Here is a 21,162-nt window from a genome sequence, read left to right on the forward strand (position 1 = left end):
TGCTTAGGTGACTGGAGCACCTCCTCTTCCTTCCTTGGGATCTGTGGGGCAGTTACATACTTACGTTGTCTCTACCACAGCTTCTGTCGAGCCTTTTTTAGTCTTACATGCGGCATTGCAGAGGCACCACCGGCTTTGCCGATGGGCTCGGCTTTGACCAGCAGAAGATCCATCTGGGAGCCACCTGCAACAGGTGGTGCTCAACATGGGGGCATATTGATGGGCTCCTCAGCCAGTTCCCCTTTGTCAGATCCCTCGAGCAGGCGTGCCCAGGCAGCCCCCTCCCCAGCTGGAGCCCCTGCACACAGCACTGCCAGCCCCACGCTCAGGCTCACCAGCCACACCTGGGCTGCCTCAGCTGGTGGTCATGTGGAACAGCGGCTATGCCCAATGATCACAGCCCATCCAGTCTCTCCTGGACCCAACTGTGAAATGTGTTCACCTGACTTGTGTCAATGTGCCTTGTATAACTGCAGGCTTAAGCTGTAGATAGTTCCCACTTTCTGCAAGGCGCCCATTTGTTTTTCTCCAGCAGTTAGCGGCGGTTGCTTAAACTGGTTTTGTTGCTGGTCGTGTGATGCTGGGCAGAGGCAACCTGTCTGTCAGCATGACTCAGCACAGTTTGGTTAAAAGTTTAAGTCTATTGGGCACATGCTTAGGACATAGCTATGCCTATGTATTAGCCTAGGATGAATATGTATTAGCCTAGGAAATATAAACCGAAACCAGGAGCTGTGCGGCACCTGTCGTGGTTGAGCAGAGACTCCCAGAGCACCCAGCGCTGGTTGCTTGCCTCTATTCGCTTAATAAATTGTAAACTTTAATTGGAACCCTGTTTGGGACTAAATCATTTATCACACAACCACAGCTGCTCACCCTGAGCCCAGCAGCTGGAAACACATCTCAGGGCACAAAGGAGTCAGCAAAGGGTTGTGCCTTCACACCCAGCAGAAATCCCAGCAGCGGCTCCAAGGCTCAGTGCCCAGAGGCAGCAGGACAAGGGGAAAAGGGAAAGTGAAAGCAGGAGGAAGGGCTAAGGCAAAGAGGGGACACGTGGACAGGGAGCGGGAAAACGGGATACAGGTAACAAGGGTGGGACAGGGAGCTGTGAAATAAGTTAGCATCAGTGAGCTAAAAACAGACATGCAGAAAGAAATGACCTCGTCTGCAGGGGCAAGGGAGGCATGGCTCCCTTAGGGTGCTACATGGCTCCCTTAGGGTGCTACACGGCCAGAGGGATGTCCCCAGAGGCACACAGTCCCAGGGCTCACCCCCCCTCCACCCTGGCCATGTTATGCCACCCACCACCTCTCCTCACACCACAGCCATGAGAAAAGCCGTGAGGACGGACTCACAGAGGAGGCACCAGAGCTGCAGGCGGCTGCCCTGGTGCTGGTGCAGCCCCTGAGGGCACAGCACCGTGCCTGGGGCCCAGCTGTGGTCCATTCATGACTGGGGCCTGCACTCAGGATTTCACACAGCGCCCATTGGGGACAAATTACTTTTTACTTGAGAGTTAGAAAGACAAATGTGACCAGGAAAGAGGGAAGACACACTTTGTAGGTTCAACTGCTCCCACAGTAAGTACAGTGGTGTGATGGAGTAAGCAAAGCTAAACCATCAATATTTTTAAAATATATATAATTAAGTGCTCAGGTTGGGTCTTTCCATACTGTTGCTCAGAAGGACTAGATTCCCATTATTTTTAGAGAACTGATTTTCTGTTTGGTTTTTTTTCCCCAATTTTTGCCAAAATGAAGTTTTTTCAATGGGCACAGGCAAGAAGGGAATGGCTGAGAATCACGTGGTAACGCTGCTTTCCCCACAGGCACTACAGAGCTCTCTAACACCTAATTACCTTGGCTTATAGTTGACATTTATTTGGCAGACATTTAAAAAGTATTAAAATGTACTCATTAAAAGTTGGACTTGGGATGATCAAGCCCTGTGCCTCAAGAGTTTGAGATGTACAGCTGCATTTTCCTAGCAATCATTTCGTATGTTTTACCGTTACTCTCATCATCCCCAAATCAAAGGAACGAATGTCTCAAGTCCTTCTCCGATACAGGAGAAAAGACCCAACCAAAACAATTCCCCACACACAAAACCCAACACCAGACCTTTATCCCATTTCAGACCTCTTTGTCAGATTTCAGTGGCTATCCAGTTCTGAGGTATCTTTGATTCAGATGATCTGGACTGTAACAACATTTCTGGGGTTTGATAAGTAATTTTTACTACTGAGTTGGACCACGCAGGCGCCAACATTACAATGTCTAGACACCATCGGGTTGAAATAAATTCTTGCTTCCAAGAGGACTGCAGAAAAGTTATCCTCAGGGCTGTAGCTGTTTCATACACTGCAAGTGTCTTTCATGAGGAAAAAAGAAGATCTAAGCTGAAATAACTAGTTCAGTGCAGATCTGAGATAAAGCAGTTCTATTAAACTCAGGAATCTGAACAAACACAAGTGACCTACGAATAACTTGACATTGGCAAGAGATGTGTCCCTTTTTAAAAATGTTAAAATGTTAAGGAAAAATGGGGGGAGAGCTGCAGCAACAGATGAATGTGAAGGGCAGATCATCTCACAGCCTCTGCATTGGATATAGCAGAACAGCCACCACCATGTTGAAAAAAAACACCTCCAAGTAGTAAAAGAAAATGCAACTTCTGCGTAGCTAGAATGATTAAACTTTTTTAAAGCTATGCAAGACAGCTGTCTTCCTGTGACAAGACTGCAGGTAGAGCCTAACATTTATTGCCTCTGATACATAGAATGTTGCTTTAAACTGGAAAAAGAAAGAAGTGATTTGTATGTTTCAAATGCTTTGTAAGCAGAATCAAAACTTGACACGTCTCAGGAAATTTTGTTCCCTTCCCCAAAAGGCTTCTTTTCATCTGTAAGCACTAATAAGTGCATTCCTCGGCCCTTCCATTGAAAAGGCCGTCTGGAAGTTATTACAGGGTGATAAACAGAAACAAATCAGGAAAATTGAGACATTAAAGCTGCTGTATGTGGCAACCCTTTACGAGGCTCACTGGTTCCCCTGACTAGCAGCCCAGTCTGGGGAACCGGCCGCCGCCGCAGGCTCGCAGAAGGCTGGACAACCCCTACACTTTGACCACTTATTTAGGTCATGCCTGGTAGAGAACACAATCTGCAACCGTTTTTTACTTTCAGGAAGAGGAAAGCTGACTGCTGTACGGAGCCAGCTCTCTCTTCACACAGGTGAGAATAACTCAGGCTTCACGAAGCACACAGTTAGGCAAATATAGCATCCAGATGCCCTAAGCGTACTCTAATATAAGTTTAATCCCCAAAGCAACGTAAAAATACATTCTAAATTAACTGCTTTTCGGGGGACCTTCAAAGTTGAAGATAAAGATCATAAATAAGAAACCAACTCCCTGCAGATTCAGCCAGGGTTGACAAATCACACGAGGTTCTCAGTCCTGCTTCATTATACATTTGATACATTTTTCAGCGCAGCATGGGCATATACTGATACATAGCTAAGTCATTAGAAGTTGTATTGCAGGTTTCTTTTCGTCTCCCCTTTCAGAGACTTGCTGGTTGACATCAGTTACTTCCCATAAAATTTCTTATTCAGAAGGAAGATCAGAAGGTTGACATTCACTTTTGCTCTGTCAAACAACTTCATGACTGCAACACCTTCATACTGCAGCTGCAAAAGATCCTGCCAAAGAGAATACCTTTATGAGCAAGGAATCCTTGAGAGCGTGTAGAGAACAGAAAAGACTCTGTGGTATAGCAGGTTTTTGAGGACTATCTATCACAAAGTACATGGCCAAAGACAGAAAAAGGACAGACTCATTAAAGATCCACTCACACTGTTAGGAAAAATAACAGTCCCCCTAAGGCACTCAGGATCTTAATTTTTCACTCTGCGTTAATTAATAAAATAAACAAAACACAACCAAAGAGGGCAGAAACAGAAGATTATTCCAAGGAAGCCAAATTTCATGTCTAGCCATCTCCAGGCTTTTCACTGGCATAGTAGCCATAAAGATAACACAAGTTTTCAGACTACTCGGGCAGAACACGGCATTATTATTCTGACAAAGAGTCTGGGAATTATATGCCACTATTAAACAGGACAGTTCTTACCTGATAATGTAACATAAAGGTTTCCATCTGTACCCCCATGAATTTTGCTTTTACCTCGAAATCTCCTACTTCTTCCGTTGGACTGATTTCAAATATCACGTTTTTAAACCTATGAAATTTGGGAAATAGGAAAACCACGGTTCATTGCTGAACACGAAACTCCTACTGAAACAGGCAGAGAGCACATGACATGAAATATGAAAATAAATTCCTAGGAATTCTATTTGTAATTCTTTCCTCTATATCCCCATTGGGAATGAAGACCATAAAGGCTGAGAGGCCTCAACACTACAGTGTTGTAGTAGGAAATGCAGGAATTGAGCCCACATGGTCTAAATAGTCTAGTGCTGCACATCCACACCTCAGCACACAAAGTACAACATACCATTTCGAGTTGACAAAAAATTCTAGTAAGAGGCAGCTTCTCTGTATTCCTCAGAAGACAGATGAAGTTCTCAAGGCTAGCTGGACAAATCAAAGCCAGCATTAAGCTGGTCTTTCAACACTTGAGAGCTATTAACCACAGTAGCAATTCACCCGAGGAGGTACTTCTCCACGACTGTGGGGCTTGTAAGGAAGAGGATGTCACCTTTAAATCCCACTACATTTGTCAAAGACCTGCTTTGCTTCCACCAAAAAGAACTGAGAAGAGATCAGGTTTCCTGGCCCAGCCTAGGTTACCAAAACACTCTCTCAGCTTGAACAGCTAAAGCCTCCAAACAATGCGGAATTCCAAGAACAAAAACATGAGACAATCTGCCACTATCTCAAACAAATCTCAGAGCTTTTGTTCCTCAATTGCTAGCACCCAGACTAGTGCTGGGAATTAAAGTAACTCGATTGTAAAATATTAGAACTAATTGTGCAAAATGCAGATGAACTGCAACTTGCTGAACAACCCTGTGTGAGCACTGGGGCCTGATGCCACAAACTTCAAGGTGACAAAGCACTAGGAGTCATGAACTACATAAACTAAGAAAAGGAGGAAATCATCCTGCCTGAATTTAACAAAAGACTCATGACACTGACGACACTCAACTGCAGATAAAATAGGAGGATTATAAATCCACATAAAACTGTGACTTGGGAGATAAGTGATAGAAACCATCTGGAGACAGAACGGAATGGGAAGACCCCAGACTCAAATATTACAATTAGTCCGAGACCTCTCAGGAGGTGTGGGAGAGAAGACAACATACCCATTTTCCTCTTCCTCCGAGAGGCTATTTAGCTACACAAAGTTTTAAAAAGATACTCACTGGTTAACTTGCAGATCCTCAATCTCCAAAAGCACCCCCTTCTCATGAAGTCGAGCCGCTGTGTATTTTAGAGAAATCTTTTTACTGTTTTTGCCTTTCATCTCCCGAGGTTTCTTAGAGACTCTGAAAACAAAAATGACCACCCAAACAAGATGATCAAATGAGTAAAGAGATTTTGGACAGCAAAAATGTCATCCTGTTTGAGTAAGGGGATGGAACTAGTGTAACTATTCAACTGTGACCAACGCAGGGGATAGATTGGGTATTTCTACTGGTGAATTTATCAACAAAGTGCTTGCAGGTCAGATCAGACCTTTGATTTTCTACTGTTTACCAATAACTCTTAGGCTACAGGAAAAGAAAAAACAAACAAAAAAAGCCCACCAAAGAAAATGCAAAAACCCCAAAACAAATCCCAAAACATAATGACATGGCACTTGCATAGAACACAGTACTATGTCATTAGGCAACGGGGGATCTGGTGACAACTGACATCAAAAAGGCTGATTGCTTTGTTGCCTCAGTTTTCACTGTTAGTTGCTTTTCCTGCATTTCACCAGAAGGATGTTAAATTGTCTTGCACTACAACAACTGACTCCATTTGGGTTAAAAAGAGGATAATTCACGATCAGTAATTCCCTTGTAGGTAACTATCATTTTCATTCTCTGCTCTTAGAAAGGATGACAAGACAGACTCACTGAGCAGCATGTGCATTATCAGGGCAACCAGTTTCATTCCCACTGGACTCTGGTACAGTCCCCTCACCCAGAGGGACCTAAATTCTTTTAGATACATCTTTTTGATCCCATTCTGGGCACTGCCCTCTCCCTGTATTTTCCCACCACTGCTGACACCTTTTCCCCTAGGATCATCACTACAGTAAAGAGCTTGGCTGAGGAGCATTGAGCAGATATCCTTATGGTTCTTCTCAGCAACAACCTATACTTGCTTTCTGTAGGAAGTACTTCTACAGCCATGGCATGGTTATGAGATACTCACTTGCCCTTGCTGGCCAGGTTATCCAAGCAGGTTTTGATGTAGCTTTTGTAGTAATCTACTTGTTCCCCATAAAAAGTAGCTTTGGAGTTCAAGGCACTGTATGTCTGCTGCAGCTTCACCAGCTCTGCCTTTCTTCTCTGACGGTACCTACGCTGATTTCGGATGTCCTGTGCCACAGACAAAGACAGGCAGAGACTCAACAGCCATTTGAACTCTCCAATTGCTCAAGCCCAAAACACAGAGTATTTGAAACACACCATTTGGTTTTGCCACGTTTTGCTTCATGCTACAAGCTGGAGTTTTTTTGCTAAACGTGATAGAAAATACATTGTCACAGTAGCCATGTACAGCAGTATTACATCACCTGGGCAAGTCTTTCTCAGCTCTTCCCTTTATTGTTTATTCTTGAATGGGTAATTTTAAATAGAAATTACAGTTAGGATGTCTTTAAGTTATGGGCAAAACTGCCTCAATGTGAGTAAGCTTGCAGAGGCACTATTTGAATTGCTGAAAAGGAGCAAAAGAAAGATCACACACTGGGATTTGCCCTCAGAGCTCTGATGCTTCTCCTTAAAGTGCCTGAGCTTCTGGCAACACAGTCATTTGAGAAAACACAAACAGTCTATAATAATAAAGGACTTCCCAAATGTCATAAGGCAGAAATGCAGCAGTAAAATCTGAGAATCCCAGAATGGTGGGGAAAGAAGGAGGCTTCCAGAGCTCCTCCAGTCCAACCCCCTGCTAAAGCAGGTCCCACCTAGATCAGATCATACAGGAATGCATCCAGGTGGACTTGGAAACCTCCCAAGAAGGAGCCTCCACACCCTCTCAGGGCAGCCTGTGCCAGCGCTCCCTCACCTCAACACCAAAGCAGCTTCTCCTTGTGTTTAAGTGAAACATTTTGTATTCTAGCTAGTACCTGTTACCCCTTGTCCTGTCCCTGGGCAATACACTCTGCCACTTCATCTAGGTCTTTGTTGAATCAGACCAATTCAACCCAGAACTGAACCCTGTGGAACCCCACTGACCACAGGCCTCCAACTGGACTGGGCTCTGTTGATCACCACCCCCTGGGCTCTGCCTTCAGCCAGTTCTCAATCCATCTCACTGTCTACTCATCCAACCCACACTTCTTGAGCTTAACCATGGGGATCATTATGGGAGATGGTGTCAAAAGCCTTGCTGAAGTCAAGGTAGATGACATCCACCGTTCTCCTCTCATCTACCTAGCCAGTCGTGCCATCATGGAAGGCTATGAGGTTGGTCAACTGGATTTCCCCTTGGTGAACCTGTGTTGGCTCCCAATAACCATCTTTTCCTTCATCTGCTTAGAAATAACATCTAGAACAAGCTGTTTCATCCGTTTTTCCAGGGATGGAGGTGAGGCTGAGAGGCCTTTAGCTTCCCTGAGTCCCCCTTCTTGCCCTTTTTGAAGCCTGGAGTGACACTGGCCTGTCATCGGGCACCTCTCCTGTGCTCCACTATCATTCACAAGTGATGGAGAGTGGCCCAGCAATACCATCAGCAGCTCCCTAGCACTCGTGTGTGCATGCCATCAAGACCTGTGGGTTTGTAAGTGTCCAGCTTGCCCAGCAGTTCTCTAAACCCAACCTTCCTCAACCAAGGGAAGGTCTTCCTTTCTCCAGATTTTCTCTCTATCCTTCAGGGACTGGGCTTCCTGAGGGCCAGCTTTGGCTGTAAAGACTGAAGTGAAGAAGGCATTTGGTAGTTCAGCTTTCTCTGCATCCTCCATCCTCACCAGGGCACCCACCTCATTCAGGGGGCTCACATTTTCCCTAATCTGCCTTTTGCTGCTGATGTACCTGAAAGAGGCCTCTCTTGTCCTTTACACACTTTGACAAGATTTAGTTCCAAGAGGGCTTTAACCTTCCTTTTTTCATCCCTGAATACTCTTTGACAGTGTTAAAAGTCAGGCTTCACATCTGTAAATTGGCTACTACAAAACTTAATCTTCCTGAAAGCCAATTTCACACACTGCAAACTGTGGGAAAACCCCACTGTGACTACTAAGAAGCCACTACTGGCATACCTTTGCAATGTCGTTGATTAGTTCCTGGTATTTATTTTTTGCATTCACTGTCCCCAGTTCTGTCAACTTCTTCAGGCCTGTCTTAATTTTCATTTTTTTTTCTTGAAGGTTTAGATTACTGTCTTCCTTCACAGACACTGATTTTTTCATCTTATCAGGAGTTTTCGCATCACGGATGGCCCGTTTCTGCATAGCTCTCTGATGCTCTGCTTCCTAGGAAAAGGAAACAGAAAGCTACATGTTCAAAAGCACATCAATGTTAAGGTGATCAAGAACCACAAACAGGTTGTCTAACCTCCAGCATGACATGGGATAGGGTGTTGCTTAGTCATTTCTGTACTGACTTGAACCCACGTTTGATGAGCAGACTTCACGCACGGGAACCAGAAGCCCACCTGACATTTTAAATGGTCTTCTAGATAAATAGCTTCTAGCAACTACCAGGTGACTAAGGCTCACACCTCATTACTGTATCCCACTCCCCCAACATCATTGGAGACATCTTCACTGTAAAACATGAATGCAGATTCCCAAGTATGCTCTCATATATCTAGACAGATGACACTCTCCTAATCGAAATAGAACACAGGTAAACAACTTCATACTTGCTCTGAGGTAGCTGGAGTTTCCAAGATTTCAGTCAGCGTCTCCCCCGGTTGGAAGCGGATTACATCGACAATTAAACGTTTTGTGCTGGAAAGAAATCAAGGAGAAAGAACTTTATACTGAAAGACCTTCCATATTGTTCTTTTCTACAGTAGCACCAACGTTAACTGATTCACCTAAAGTCAGATTATCACTGGGTGCACGCTTGGCTAGTCATAGGCTAGACCAGACCAAAACCCCGAGAAACCACTTTACTTTTCGAGAGCGTTTTATCAGAAACTGGTTCCCTGGAAGGTTCATCTACATAGCATGCAGGACTTGCTCCCAAGAGTCAGGTTTGGGAGACTGTGAGTGCAGAGAGAAGGGGACTGCATCATAAACCAAAAGAGGAGACCAGCAACAGCAGAAATATCCTACGGAGGTATTTCCCACAGATGAGGAAAGCTACAGGGAGAGTACTGTACATTACATTGTCTCCTGCTTTACTACCTGGACACAGACATAATCTGCTCAAAGGTTGTGTAAAGATACTAGTTCTGCAAAAGCTAGCAGACATAGCAACAAAGTGTTATTCACACGCCCTACATGTTTAGTTACCCTCAGAATATATAATGGATTTTCTATTGGAAACATTTGCACACCTCATTAGAAATGCAGCACAAATATTGATTCATTTAAATCTAACATTAATAGGCTTCAGTTAAAACTCAATTGTGATGAAGATTCCAGATAATTTCAGAGGATCTTTACAAATTATTCACACACACATAAATCCCCCTGCTGCTGTCACGCTCACTCACATCTAGAAAGTTTTCTCTTCTGGTAGTTTTCCCCTCCAGAGCTATCCAAGATGGACTTTTAAAGATTGACAAATCCAGCAGTGACACTCTTACTTTCCCACACAGATCAACTGACAATTCAGGTTCTTCATTCACTTGAGAAACATACCAGGTGGTTACTACCACACTTACTTCAGCAGAATCGTCTTTGCATCCATTTCTGCATTCTCATCACCAGGAACATCAAATTTATTAGTGAGCGTGAGAGAAACTTCAGTCTTTGCTAGTATTTCCCTGTTGGGGTCATTAACATTGCTAGACCCTTCCCCTGACAAGCAGAAAGAGTTTACAGATTAAATAACATTCTTTAAGTTCTTGGTTACTACAGCTTTGTGATTTTTCCCTACAAAACTTACAGGAAAGCTACACTGTTTCTTATACTGTCTGACTGACACTTCAAAAGCCCAAACCAGTTTTTAGAAATATCATCCTGAACATGTTACAGGCTACTTCTTCCCAAAACTGAGAGATTGCACTAGCCAGAAAAGCACCACAAAGATCACCACTTCATACGTCTTAATGATGTATGTGCTTTCCACACTGTACCTCAGCACCTCACTCTACTGAGAAGAGTAGCTCACCTACCAAAAACACTGTCTAAATAAAAATATGACGATTCATCTATGTCCACATCCTTGTTTGAATGAATTTTCCAAGCTATGACCAGAGCCCTTGTTGGCACCTGACCTCACAGGCTTATATTAAGTACAGTTCATTTAACACGCTTCTCGCCGCGCTCTGGAAGGAATGCCTTAGCTTAATGGAATGAAGAAAACGTGTCAAAATATCCATCTGCGCTCTGAAAACTTTGTGCAAGGGGGAGATGGGGAGAGAAGGATGGAGGAGAAGGGGTGAGAGAAGAAGAGGGAGAGCAGAAAGAGCATCTATTATTTTCAGGGTAACAAACTGCAGTGAGAGAGAATACACTGGGACCAATCTGCTGTTGCTTTTCAGAGCACATCCTCCCAAATGACCTATGATGATTCCTTAGATACTTTCTTTACTGAATTTCAAATCATTTAAGGCAATATCACATAAGTACAAGAAACTAGATCACCTATTAAGGACTCAATTGTAGGAACCTCTCCAAGATCATCCAGCAGCTCGTGTATTGGATCATTGTGCTCAGGAGCAATTGCATCTTGATGGTCTAAGAGCAACTAGACGAACAGAAAGAACATTTATGTTGTTAAGTTTACACGCTTTTCTGGACAGTAATATAACTTTGCTTTTGAGCTGGTATCTTCTAGAAAGAGATCTTATTTCACCAAACTCCAAAACAGCACTACCAAACATCCAAAGCTGAGCCACTACCACATGCTCAAACACTTTCAAAAGAAACTTAGAGAAGCTACAAGCACTTTACTTAATTCCATAAAGCGATAAGGAACACAACTTTCAGCCCTATATTCAGTAACTTTGTATTTCAACCAGAAGCAGCATTTTCTTTGTAAGCACCGCTTACACAGAGCAACTGTGACGAACGCGTACTTACGGTGTGCGTGTTGATGATTTCCCCAATTGAAATATAAATAACCGGTTTGGTGAGAGTCACCAAGTCAGAATATTCATCAATATTAAATTTATCCTGCAATTCAGGAACCTCACAGGCAGCTTGGAAAAAACGTCTTCAGAAAAAGGAGAAAAGAAGAATCAGTATCACTCGAGAGTCACACGATTCACCCAGAGCACCAATTCACAATCCCAAGCGCAGGCTCTCTTCTTTTAACTGAGGCACAATACAGCACACTACAGTTTGTCACCTTTAGTCTAACACCTCAAAAATAATCTAGTATATTCAATTACTGATATTGGCCACATTGACCTTGGCTCACTTTCAGCATCTACAGGACTACTCCAAGGCTCTGGTGGCTTTGCTCACGCATCCTGCCACTGCTACAGTAACACCCTTTGCTCCCAGCAATCTCTGGTTTTCTTTCTTCCAGAACACAAGAGCTGTGAGATGATGACTGTAGAGCAAAAGCTTACTTCAACTGTTTGAAAAGCTAAATGCCAACGTGCTTTATTCCTGAGCACCGCTGGGTTTTCCTGTGGGTTCATATGGGATATAAGAATGTATGTCCATTCTAGTTGTCAACGTCCAGAGTATCACAATAAAAGTGTGCAAAAGCAACCTTTATTCAGGAGACTCCTAAATCAAAATGTGTGTCTTTGCAATCTCATTAACATATGAAGTATTGTCCATAAATCCCAGGTGCACATCCCATTTGCCAGTGTCACCGATGCTCAGGGCAGTCTGGAGAGCAACCTCTTGTTTTTAACAGACCACTCATCAGACAGAGACAGAACTTATCATATTTATAATTCATCATTACCCCTTGTTACCTGCAACATTACACTCTGCCAAGCTTAATTCACTACGGTCTCCTACCTGAATTTCTGGTATGACTGCGATAGGTATTCATTAATGATGCTGAGGTGTGCATTGTCTCCCATGAACATCTTATTGGATGCAGCATGCTGCAACATCTTCGCGATGGAGCCGAGGTTTCTGCGCTGATCCGTGGTTAGCTGACCTCCAGCTGAAAGGTCAATGATGTCAAATGCGTCTGGGGCGACAATGGCTGGATTCATGTAGCGATAATACAGCAAGTTTCCAACAATCTGAGAAAAGTTGAGTAGAAATGCATCAAGACACGATGGTATAGGACCCAACACATTTTACTGAAACTACTCTGACTGAGCTTTGTTTTCTTATAAGCCAGAGGCCCCTTCCAAGATAAAGGTTCTGCTGTCCTGCTGTATATGAACACATACTATCCCAAAGAATCTACAGTGCAGGGGAAAAAGAAAGATCATTAAGATGCAGGAGGGTGGTCAACACAAGGAGGGAAGACTGAGCACTGTCGGTAGCAGGGGCAGATCTTCCTATGCATAAAGATTTAAAACTTTACCATTAAAATGTACAAATAGATAGGAGATATTACAAGTTACCAAAGGATTACTCACAGGAGCATGAGATGATCTATCAGGGCAATTCAGTGAAAATGCGTTAGTCTAACAGAGGGGAGAACAACTGCGGTATAAAGGAGCAAGAGTCAATTCTTAAGAGAGCTGCCATCTCTGACAGTCAAAAATGGGGGAGAAACATGGCAAGTCAAGGAGCTACACTGAGTAAACTACTTTCTATTCCTCCTCCAAAGTCCTTTTCTCTTTCAGAATAATTCTTCAGTAAGCCAGTAACATTTTCAGACACAGAGCCTCAGTTAGAGTAACTGAGAAACTATTTAATCCAGCAGTAAAAAGTCATAAAAAATCAGAAATAAAGAAGATGAATGGCATTTGACCTTTCAAAATACAAGTTACCTATTCAAATGTGAGAACGTGAGCAGCAATAAACTTCAAGGTATCAAAAATAAAGATGTCATATTACCCACATGTTCACAAACACACTTCTAGGTGGTATTTGATATTTTGCCAAAAGTCATTCCAGCAACAAAAAAGACTTAACACAGCATGCTGATGTATAACAATAGTTCTGACTCCACAAGCTCTAGTACTTTCTGGTGGTTCACAGAAATTTGCAGAGCTCCAGGTCACTGAATCTTGGCTTTGCCTGCTTGCCACATGACTTAAACACCCCAAAAAGATCAGGGTCTGAACAAACAACTGAAAACAGAGTGAGAACCTAGCGATTGCTGAGCAGTTCTAGAAATTATTAACCACATTCCATGAGGACAACTCAATTTTGACAACTGTTTCGTGAAGGTCCCTGTTGCACTCTCACAGATAATGTGGTAGGATGACAGTAGTCAAAGCTGTTTCCTACCAGTAACAAGAAAACGTATCTGTGAAAGAAACTCCATCAATAACTTTCACACTTGTGAGAAGAGTGAGATACTATATAGGTAGTTCTGGTTGCTACAAACTCTACCAGTTGTCACTGTAGGCAACTGCAGCTTTGACTGTCATGTGGGCAGATACGTTGTTTCTGTGAGGACTGATGAAAACCACACTTTTCCACCTAAGTTTACAGATGGAAGAAATTAATTCACCTGCATAGAAAGAATCGATGTCTCAGAATGGTAAAGCACAGAACTAGAAGAGAGAAGAAAACAGCATTCAGATTGGTAATTATTTTGTAATGAAGCAAAGGCAAAAAGGTTTAAAGAGACATTGTCAAGTATTCCAAGATCCAAAGTCTATTAGCAAAAGGCCTTCACAATTAAAACCAGAAATTTAAGTGAAAACCTCAAAGCTATATTTATCCAAGAATGCCTACTATTAGGATCTTCTTAGTTCCCAAAACCTACTGAAACACAAAATACAAAACTGATTACACGTCATGGAAAGTGACTTTTTACATGTCGCTGCCAAAACAGCCCAGATTGTTATGGAACGTGGCATTAGAAACACCAGAATTTTGCATACAGATCTTTTAACTTGACATTGTCTCTTTAAGAAAGGAGTGCCTGGCTGCGATCACACCAGCAAAACCAAGGTTTACATTCTAAGAGCAAGAGTATTCTCAAGTCAAGAAACCTAAAAGACCAAAAGCCCAAGATACTAAAAGCAAAGCAGAAGGAACAAGATACCTCCTTCTGAGCAATGTATTAGATGTCAGGTGAAGTATGCAAAGCTTACAATCAAAAAACCTACATGAAACGTTTTCTATCCATAGAAGTAAACACATAAGCTTTCTATAGAGGTTCACACATACCCCCAACAAAGGAGAACTACAGAATCACAGAATGGTAGGAGTTGGAAGGGACCTCTAGAGATCACCCAGCCCAATCCCCTGCTAAAGCAGGTTCCCCTCCATCAGGGGACACAGGAACACTTCCAGGCGGCTTTAGAAACCTTTACACCCTCCCTGGGCAGCCTGGGCCAGGGCTCCCTCACCTCAGCACCAAAGGACTTTCTCCTTGTGTTTAAGTGGAACTTTTTGTGTTCCAGCTTGTGTCCATTACCCCTTGTCCTGTCCCTGGGCAATACAGAAAAAAGATTGGCCCTGTCCTCTTCACACCCGCCCTTTAGGGATTTACAAGCATTGATACAGCCTCTTTCTCAGTCTTCTCTAGGGTAAACAGACCCAGGTCTCAAATCTCTCCTCATAACAGAGATGTTCTAGTCCCTTAAGCATCTTGTCAAGCCTTCCATTGAACTTTCTCCACAATTCCCCTGTCTGTCTCGAGCTGGGGAGCCCAGAATGGACACAATAAAGAATGAGACGTGCTTGCCACAATCAATTTGCCTGACAATTATTCACAAAGGCGTTCAGATCCTCACCTTCAGAAGCTCATCCTCACCAGCATCAGGAAACTTCTCATGCAAGGAGTCTTTTAGCACCTTGGCAATGAAGCGCATTCCATAACTTCAAGAGAAAGAAAAGAGCAAATGAGACTGCTGCAAAGCATGAACCCACCAACAACTTCCCAGGGACAACACTGTCGTACGCCAGACTCACGGGATTTTGTCCACTGAACTAATAATGGCAGAGAGGAACTTGTCTGTCACTATCCTCATGTTTTTGATTGATGCATCCAGGCGTGTCCTCACCTCTTCGTGATTTAGAGCTTGTTCAGGTGTAACATCGTATGGCAGTTTGCTGTTAGAAAAAGTCAAACATGTGAAGGTGAGTACTCCTCAGCCTAGCATACTTCAAGAATTTCTAGCTCCACAGAAAAAAAGCTTATATTTACTCTACTTCCAAGAGCTGTGCATTGGCTTCAGTGAGCCTTTTAGGCACTGGAAGAGCTGAAGACTTTTTGCTTTTACTTCCTCTACTCCCCCTTGTAATGGCCACTGTAAGGAAAGGCCAAGCTAACTCAAAACTGTATCTTTTTTACAGCATGCACACGTGCGTGCTAGGCAACAGAGGGACAAATGGGACAAGCAGCAGCAGTGCAGTCTGCAGATACACTGGTGAAAAAGTAAGCTACACACTTGAACATCAAGATGATAAAAGCTTGAACGCAAGCCAGGAACTGTTACGGTATCCATAAAATCAATATAACACGCTACCAGCGACAAGCAGTGAGAAATCAGTAGTTCTGTGCTCTCCACCCACTGAAACTACTCCATGGTAATCCAGTTAAGACAGACATGTGAAGTGGATAATTTATAAATGCATCCCCTAAGTCTCATGTAAAGAGAATGACCTGAACACGCATCTTCGCCTGCACTGCTAACACCCAGAACCTTGAACCAGGCACACAGCAAGATCCTGCTGCCTGCTTTGGATGGGAACACACACTCATCTACTGGGATTTTGTTTGTTTATTTCTTGTGAGTATGTTAAAAAAAAACCCAAAACAAATGACACAACAGAACTTCAAGTCCTAACAAATCACACGCACTGGAAGAAAAAGAAGCCAGAATGACACAACAGCATCTACTACAGTCCAGTTGTCACCACTGGCTGGTATCAGTTAGAAACATGTTAGAACTAAAACTGCAATGTCATGCTTCTCCAGCAAAAGAGGTTTTGTTGGCTTGCAAAGAGCACCCAAGTTTGCACAGGCGATATACGACAGGAACAGAGACCGACACAGAACAAATTCCCAAACACTTTCTCTTACCATGACTTCTTTTAGGTTAGAGGGCATCTCCTAGCTAATTATCGAGTCAACATGGGCCAACACCAGAAGGCATTTCTTCTTCCATCTCCTATCGAGATTCCCCTTTCAATACCCTCAGCACCATCACCAGAGCATGATCTTTAGAACTCTTTAAATGAAAGCCATCTTGAGGAGATGGAAAAGCCAGTATCAGTTGGGATCGATGCACATAGAGAAGCCAAGATGATTTGGAACGATCAACCGAGCAGCACAAAGCAGATGAGCAATGTTCAGAAAAAAAAATCACAGTAGTAACAGTTCTCATACCTGGCCTCACCAGTTTGAGACTCCATCTGGTTAACCCAAGACTTGTAAATATCCACTGGGTCAGTTTTGATATTGAGTGACTTGTCATCAATGATTTCCTTCACAACCGGTCCCAGGATCTGCCTCAGAGCATTCTGACCACGGGCACCGCGGTTGAAACTTACCACCATTTTAATAACAGTAGGATTTCCAGTCACAATTTCATGTATTTGATCTACTTTTGACCTGAAAAAGAAAGAATCTACAGTAAATATCAGGAATGCCTAGTCCTGTCACCTTTAGATACATTCCTCAGCACAGACCTGTTAAATGCCTCACCCCGTGAAACAGAGAATGGATTTGTACTAAAAAATTCCATACAGCAAAAAAAAAATGCAATGCTGTATAAAAGCAATACTGGAACGATTCTCAAGACAGATAAGGCAACAAACTTATCACCTCAGTTTGGGAATTCCATTGCAACTTGCCAGTAGCCATCTGAACAGCAATCGATGCAAAGGCAACTGAACGTTCTATTTGCAAGCACAGCTCAAAACCACAAAGGAAACAGAGAAGCAGAGAAACCCTAACAGTAGGCTTGTTTTGCTATTTAAAATAAGAAAACAGCAAACAGACAACAACAGCCACTCCTAGTATGCCACTATATGTGAAACAGCAGCAGGGCACAAAACATCTACATTTCCCTGGACTACTATTCCAAGTGTGATTTTAGAGGGGGGAAAAAAGTCTCTTTCAGTAGTTGTGATGTTTTTGAGGGCATATACCATCTTCAGGCTTAAAATGCTTTCCAAAGAATGTCAGAAGAGTAGTTCCTCAGTAATTTTATCACACATTCTTTTTTACAGTATGTTTTGAAAAGCAGCTCTGCACTGTAAAGAACTGAAGTCCTGACACACCAAGGTCCCAAGGCCCAGACGATCAAACAAAGTCTCAGGGTAGCCAGAGTCCCTAACACCAACAAGTACATAGGAACGTCTAACAGTAATACCTCTCGGTTTCCACCTCCTCGTGGGCTTTTGGAAATCCAGAGAGCTCAGCGTTAGCTCTCTCCCTGGCTCATAAAGCCTGAGTTTGCAGTTTGTTGGAGGTGTTTATAACCAGACACTGGAGAATTGAGGTTAGACTGAATTTTAAGCTGACTTTGCATCCAATTAAATGTAGCTGATATGTTGAGAAGTGAAATCTTGACTGAAATGAAAAGGCTTCATCCTCAAAGGATATACTTGGCTTTTCCTTTACAGATGATGTTAAGAATAGATCCAAAATGGGAAGAGGGTAATGAAAGGACAGGCTAGCATCATCTGCATATTAGTGTGAAACACAGTGTGACAACTGCCTCAATCTGAGAAACGGCCAAAACTGAGTCAACAGCAAGAATGTGCCAGATTCCACCACATACTTGATTTCTTCCTGCAATGCTGTTTGGAAAAGCCTCAACAGAAGGTATTCCTCTCTCTGATTGGATGCATAGTTATACAGCGTGAAGATGACAGAATCCATGAACTTTGTGGATTTGTTTTGAGGCATCTGAAAAATCAGCTTCGCCAAATAGGTTGGGTTAGTCTGCAACAACAAGAAGAATTCCTTAGCGTGCACGTCCACAGGCCAGTGCTGTTACTACTGTGGCTCAAAATTACAGTGCATAAGCCAAGACCATGCCAGGACCTGTAACCTTCTGTGACAAGAGGTTACTGAGTAGTGTTAGGAGCTGCTTACCTGAAGTAAGTAGAACAGATGCTGATAGGCTTCCAGCTTTTCTCTCTTCTCTTTGCTCAAAGCTTTCAAACCTCCCCTTTGTTTGTTCAGCATCATCATATCAGACAGCTGTTCCTTGTTCTTCTTGGTAAGTTTTTTGCTATGAGAAACAACATCCTGGAAAGAAACAACAGGGAGAGATTCCACTCTAAGCATTTCATATGAGGCGATATCAAAAACCAGTTGCACCTGAGAGCCCGTTTCTTTTGTATGTGGAAAGGCAGGGTAAAGGGGCTGTTAAAACGAAGCATTATTTGCTATGGCAGCAATTTCTCTGACTGCAAGTACACATTTCACTTTGTCCCCGATTTCCTGAATTTATCTGAAACCCCAAAAACGTTACTCACTCTTGGCAGTAATTACTATCAGAGCTGGTAACATCCTGAAGATGCTTAATTTTGGCTTAAAAACTAAAAATTCAATTGCTTGTTGTCCTGGTGTGACACTGTGATGGGTCTAAGCAAAGCTGCTTTTGCCTGGTAATAGAGGGAGGGTGCTGCAGTGCTGCCCCTGGAAACAATTCTCAAAACTTTGCCCAGGCTCTGGTTTGGACCCACCTCCAGCCTGGTTGGGCCAATCTGGAGTCTCTGTCATCACTATTTAAGAATGGAGATTTGTAGTGCTAGGAGGAGTTTGAAGGGTCGGACAAGACGGAGGCAACCACATGGACCTTGTGGAAGGAAAGGAGTGCTGGACCAGAGACCCCTCTGCAGCCCACAGCAAGAGAGCAGCTGTCCCCTGTGAGCCGTGGAGGGTGATGGCAGGACCAGTAATTGCCAGCAGCTCCGACAGGCTCCTATACCAGAGGTGATGAGAGCTGGAGACCCCACCTCAGAGCAGGCGAGCGCTTGGGATCCCGACACCAAGGTGACAGAGCGGTGCCACAGCCCTCGCGACAAACTCCTCTAAGTCTCCTCTAAGCTCAAGAGCCCCAGCTCTCTCAGTCTTTCATCACAAGAGAGATGCTCCCCGCCCTTGATCACGTTGGTGGCCCTGCACTGAACTCTCTCCAGCAGCTCCCTGTCCTTCTTGAACTGAGGGGCTCAGAACTGGACACAATGTGGTCTCATGAGGGCAGACTAGAGAGGGAGCAGAACCTCTCTCGACCTACTGCCCACAGCCCTTCCAATACACCCCAGGATGCCATTGGCCTTCTTGACCATGAGGGCACATTGCTGGCTCCTGCTCATCCTGCTGCCCACCATGAACCCTAGGTCCCTTTCCCCTATCCTACTCTCTAAGAGTTCATTCCCCAACCTGTACTGGTACATGGGGTTATTCTTGCCCAGATGCAAGACTCTACACTTGCCCTTGTTGAATTTCGTTATCAGCAGGAGCTTTTCTTCTTTGTGAAATTAGACACGTCAGCCAAGGGTCAACACCAGGGGCTCTACTTTAACTAACAAACACCAAGTGGCACGAGCATCTCACACCCCTGAAACCATCCCCCTTACTGCAAGCTTGTGGCGTGTCACTTGCTTAATGACAAAGGAGCAACAAATCAGAGCTCTCAAAGCCTTAAAACACAAAGTCTGTTGCATTCTTTGGGACAAGTGAGTCTGGTGTTCGCTTGTTTCTTTTCCTACACTCTTCTTTCTAGGGATACGTACTAAATTAGCAGAATGGATTAAGAACGTATCAGGAGTAAAATCTGCAAGTCTGGGGCAATGTTTTCCACCAAGCAAGCAGCATCCAAAGCCAGGAGATCTCCATACTACCCCTCAGCTCGGTTCAATCTGCACTTTCCTACCTGCAACGTAATTTTGTTTTTCACTAGCAGCCCAATTTTTATGTCCATGAGATTGAGGTCGTTTTCCAGTTGCTGGTTGGATCGGATCAAGGTTACAACTTCCTCACGCAGTTTCATTAGCTCAAGCTCCTCCTGAAAATCTTGGTCACTCTGATCGAGCAAGTGGACAAATTTCCGAACCACAGCCATAGGTGGGTTTTCAGCGTTAACTAGAAATAGGCAAGAAAACATCAGGGGATGGGAAACAGAAGTAAATATATGCCTCATCTACGTTTAAACAGCAAATCAAGTTGTAGCAGAATACAATAAGCAGCACTGTGTCTGAACAGCCTCTGACATTCTGAACTAAGTTAATTGTTTTGAATTTTGAGTAAATCATGAGAGAAGCAAACAATAAAGAACGACATCAGTATCAGACTAGCGTAGTCCACATCCCCAAAGTTATCTGCAAAGCAACAGTTCTATTTTTCAGCAGCAAAAGTAACAGCTGGAACCACGTTTTCCTTCAGCTTTGAGAACCATCTACTCTCTGCATTGCCCTAACAACTTCATCCCAATTGCTCTTCAAAACTGTTCTGATTTTATAGACCGCACTAGCAACTCCCTGCAAAGAGAGTTGGGGCACATCAGTTTCATCCTCTTGGTAATACTTACTGAGGGTTTTGTAGTCTTCTCGTGCTTTGTTTGCTCGGATAAAGGCTTGAATTTTTATGACATCGTTTATCTAGGATTAAAGAAGAACAAGCAAGCATGGGACCTCATTCTGGAAAGAGCACAAAATGGGTACTGAACTCATTTAACAAGATAGCCACTTACGTGGTTTCTGAAATACTGCAGACGGTCTCTGTAACGTCTTCTGGCTTGATACATTCTGGTCATTGACTGAATCTACAAGAAGGGTAACCAAAACACTCAGATGAAGA

General features: G+C 43.5%; 1 protein-coding gene across 1 annotated transcript in view; it reads right to left on the bottom strand.

Annotated features, from left to right (window-relative positions):
- Nucleotides 1–1,487: 1,487 nt before the first annotated feature.
- The window catches only part of IQGAP1 (IQ motif containing GTPase activating protein 1), a 65,154-nt gene continuing 45,479 nt past the window's right edge, over nucleotides 1,488–21,162 (bottom strand). The window contains exons 21-38 of the mRNA XM_061999037.1: nucleotides 21,056–21,127; nucleotides 20,894–20,963; nucleotides 20,240–20,448; nucleotides 18,451–18,606; nucleotides 18,134–18,297; nucleotides 16,735–16,959; nucleotides 15,315–15,455; nucleotides 15,137–15,221; nucleotides 12,279–12,511; nucleotides 11,382–11,514; nucleotides 10,944–11,046; nucleotides 10,019–10,154; nucleotides 9,047–9,134; nucleotides 8,442–8,654; nucleotides 6,392–6,558; nucleotides 5,392–5,514; nucleotides 4,133–4,241; nucleotides 1,488–3,701 (exon numbers count right to left, since the gene is read on the bottom strand). Coding sequence (XP_061855021.1) covers nucleotides 3,588–3,701; nucleotides 4,133–4,241; nucleotides 5,392–5,514; nucleotides 6,392–6,558; nucleotides 8,442–8,654; nucleotides 9,047–9,134; nucleotides 10,019–10,154; nucleotides 10,944–11,046; nucleotides 11,382–11,514; nucleotides 12,279–12,511; nucleotides 15,137–15,221; nucleotides 15,315–15,455; nucleotides 16,735–16,959; nucleotides 18,134–18,297; nucleotides 18,451–18,606; nucleotides 20,240–20,448; nucleotides 20,894–20,963; nucleotides 21,056–21,127 — 2,541 coding nt within the window. The 3' untranslated portion in view covers nucleotides 1,488–3,587. The remainder of the gene's footprint in view (nucleotides 3,702–4,132; nucleotides 4,242–5,391; nucleotides 5,515–6,391; nucleotides 6,559–8,441; nucleotides 8,655–9,046; nucleotides 9,135–10,018; nucleotides 10,155–10,943; nucleotides 11,047–11,381; nucleotides 11,515–12,278; nucleotides 12,512–15,136; nucleotides 15,222–15,314; nucleotides 15,456–16,734; nucleotides 16,960–18,133; nucleotides 18,298–18,450; nucleotides 18,607–20,239; nucleotides 20,449–20,893; nucleotides 20,964–21,055; nucleotides 21,128–21,162) is intronic.

Source organism: Colius striatus, chromosome 7 (assembly GCF_028858725.1).
Source record: "Colius striatus isolate bColStr4 chromosome 7, bColStr4.1.hap1, whole genome shotgun sequence".
Classification (NCBI taxonomy): domain Eukaryota; kingdom Metazoa; phylum Chordata; class Aves; order Coliiformes; family Coliidae; genus Colius; species Colius striatus.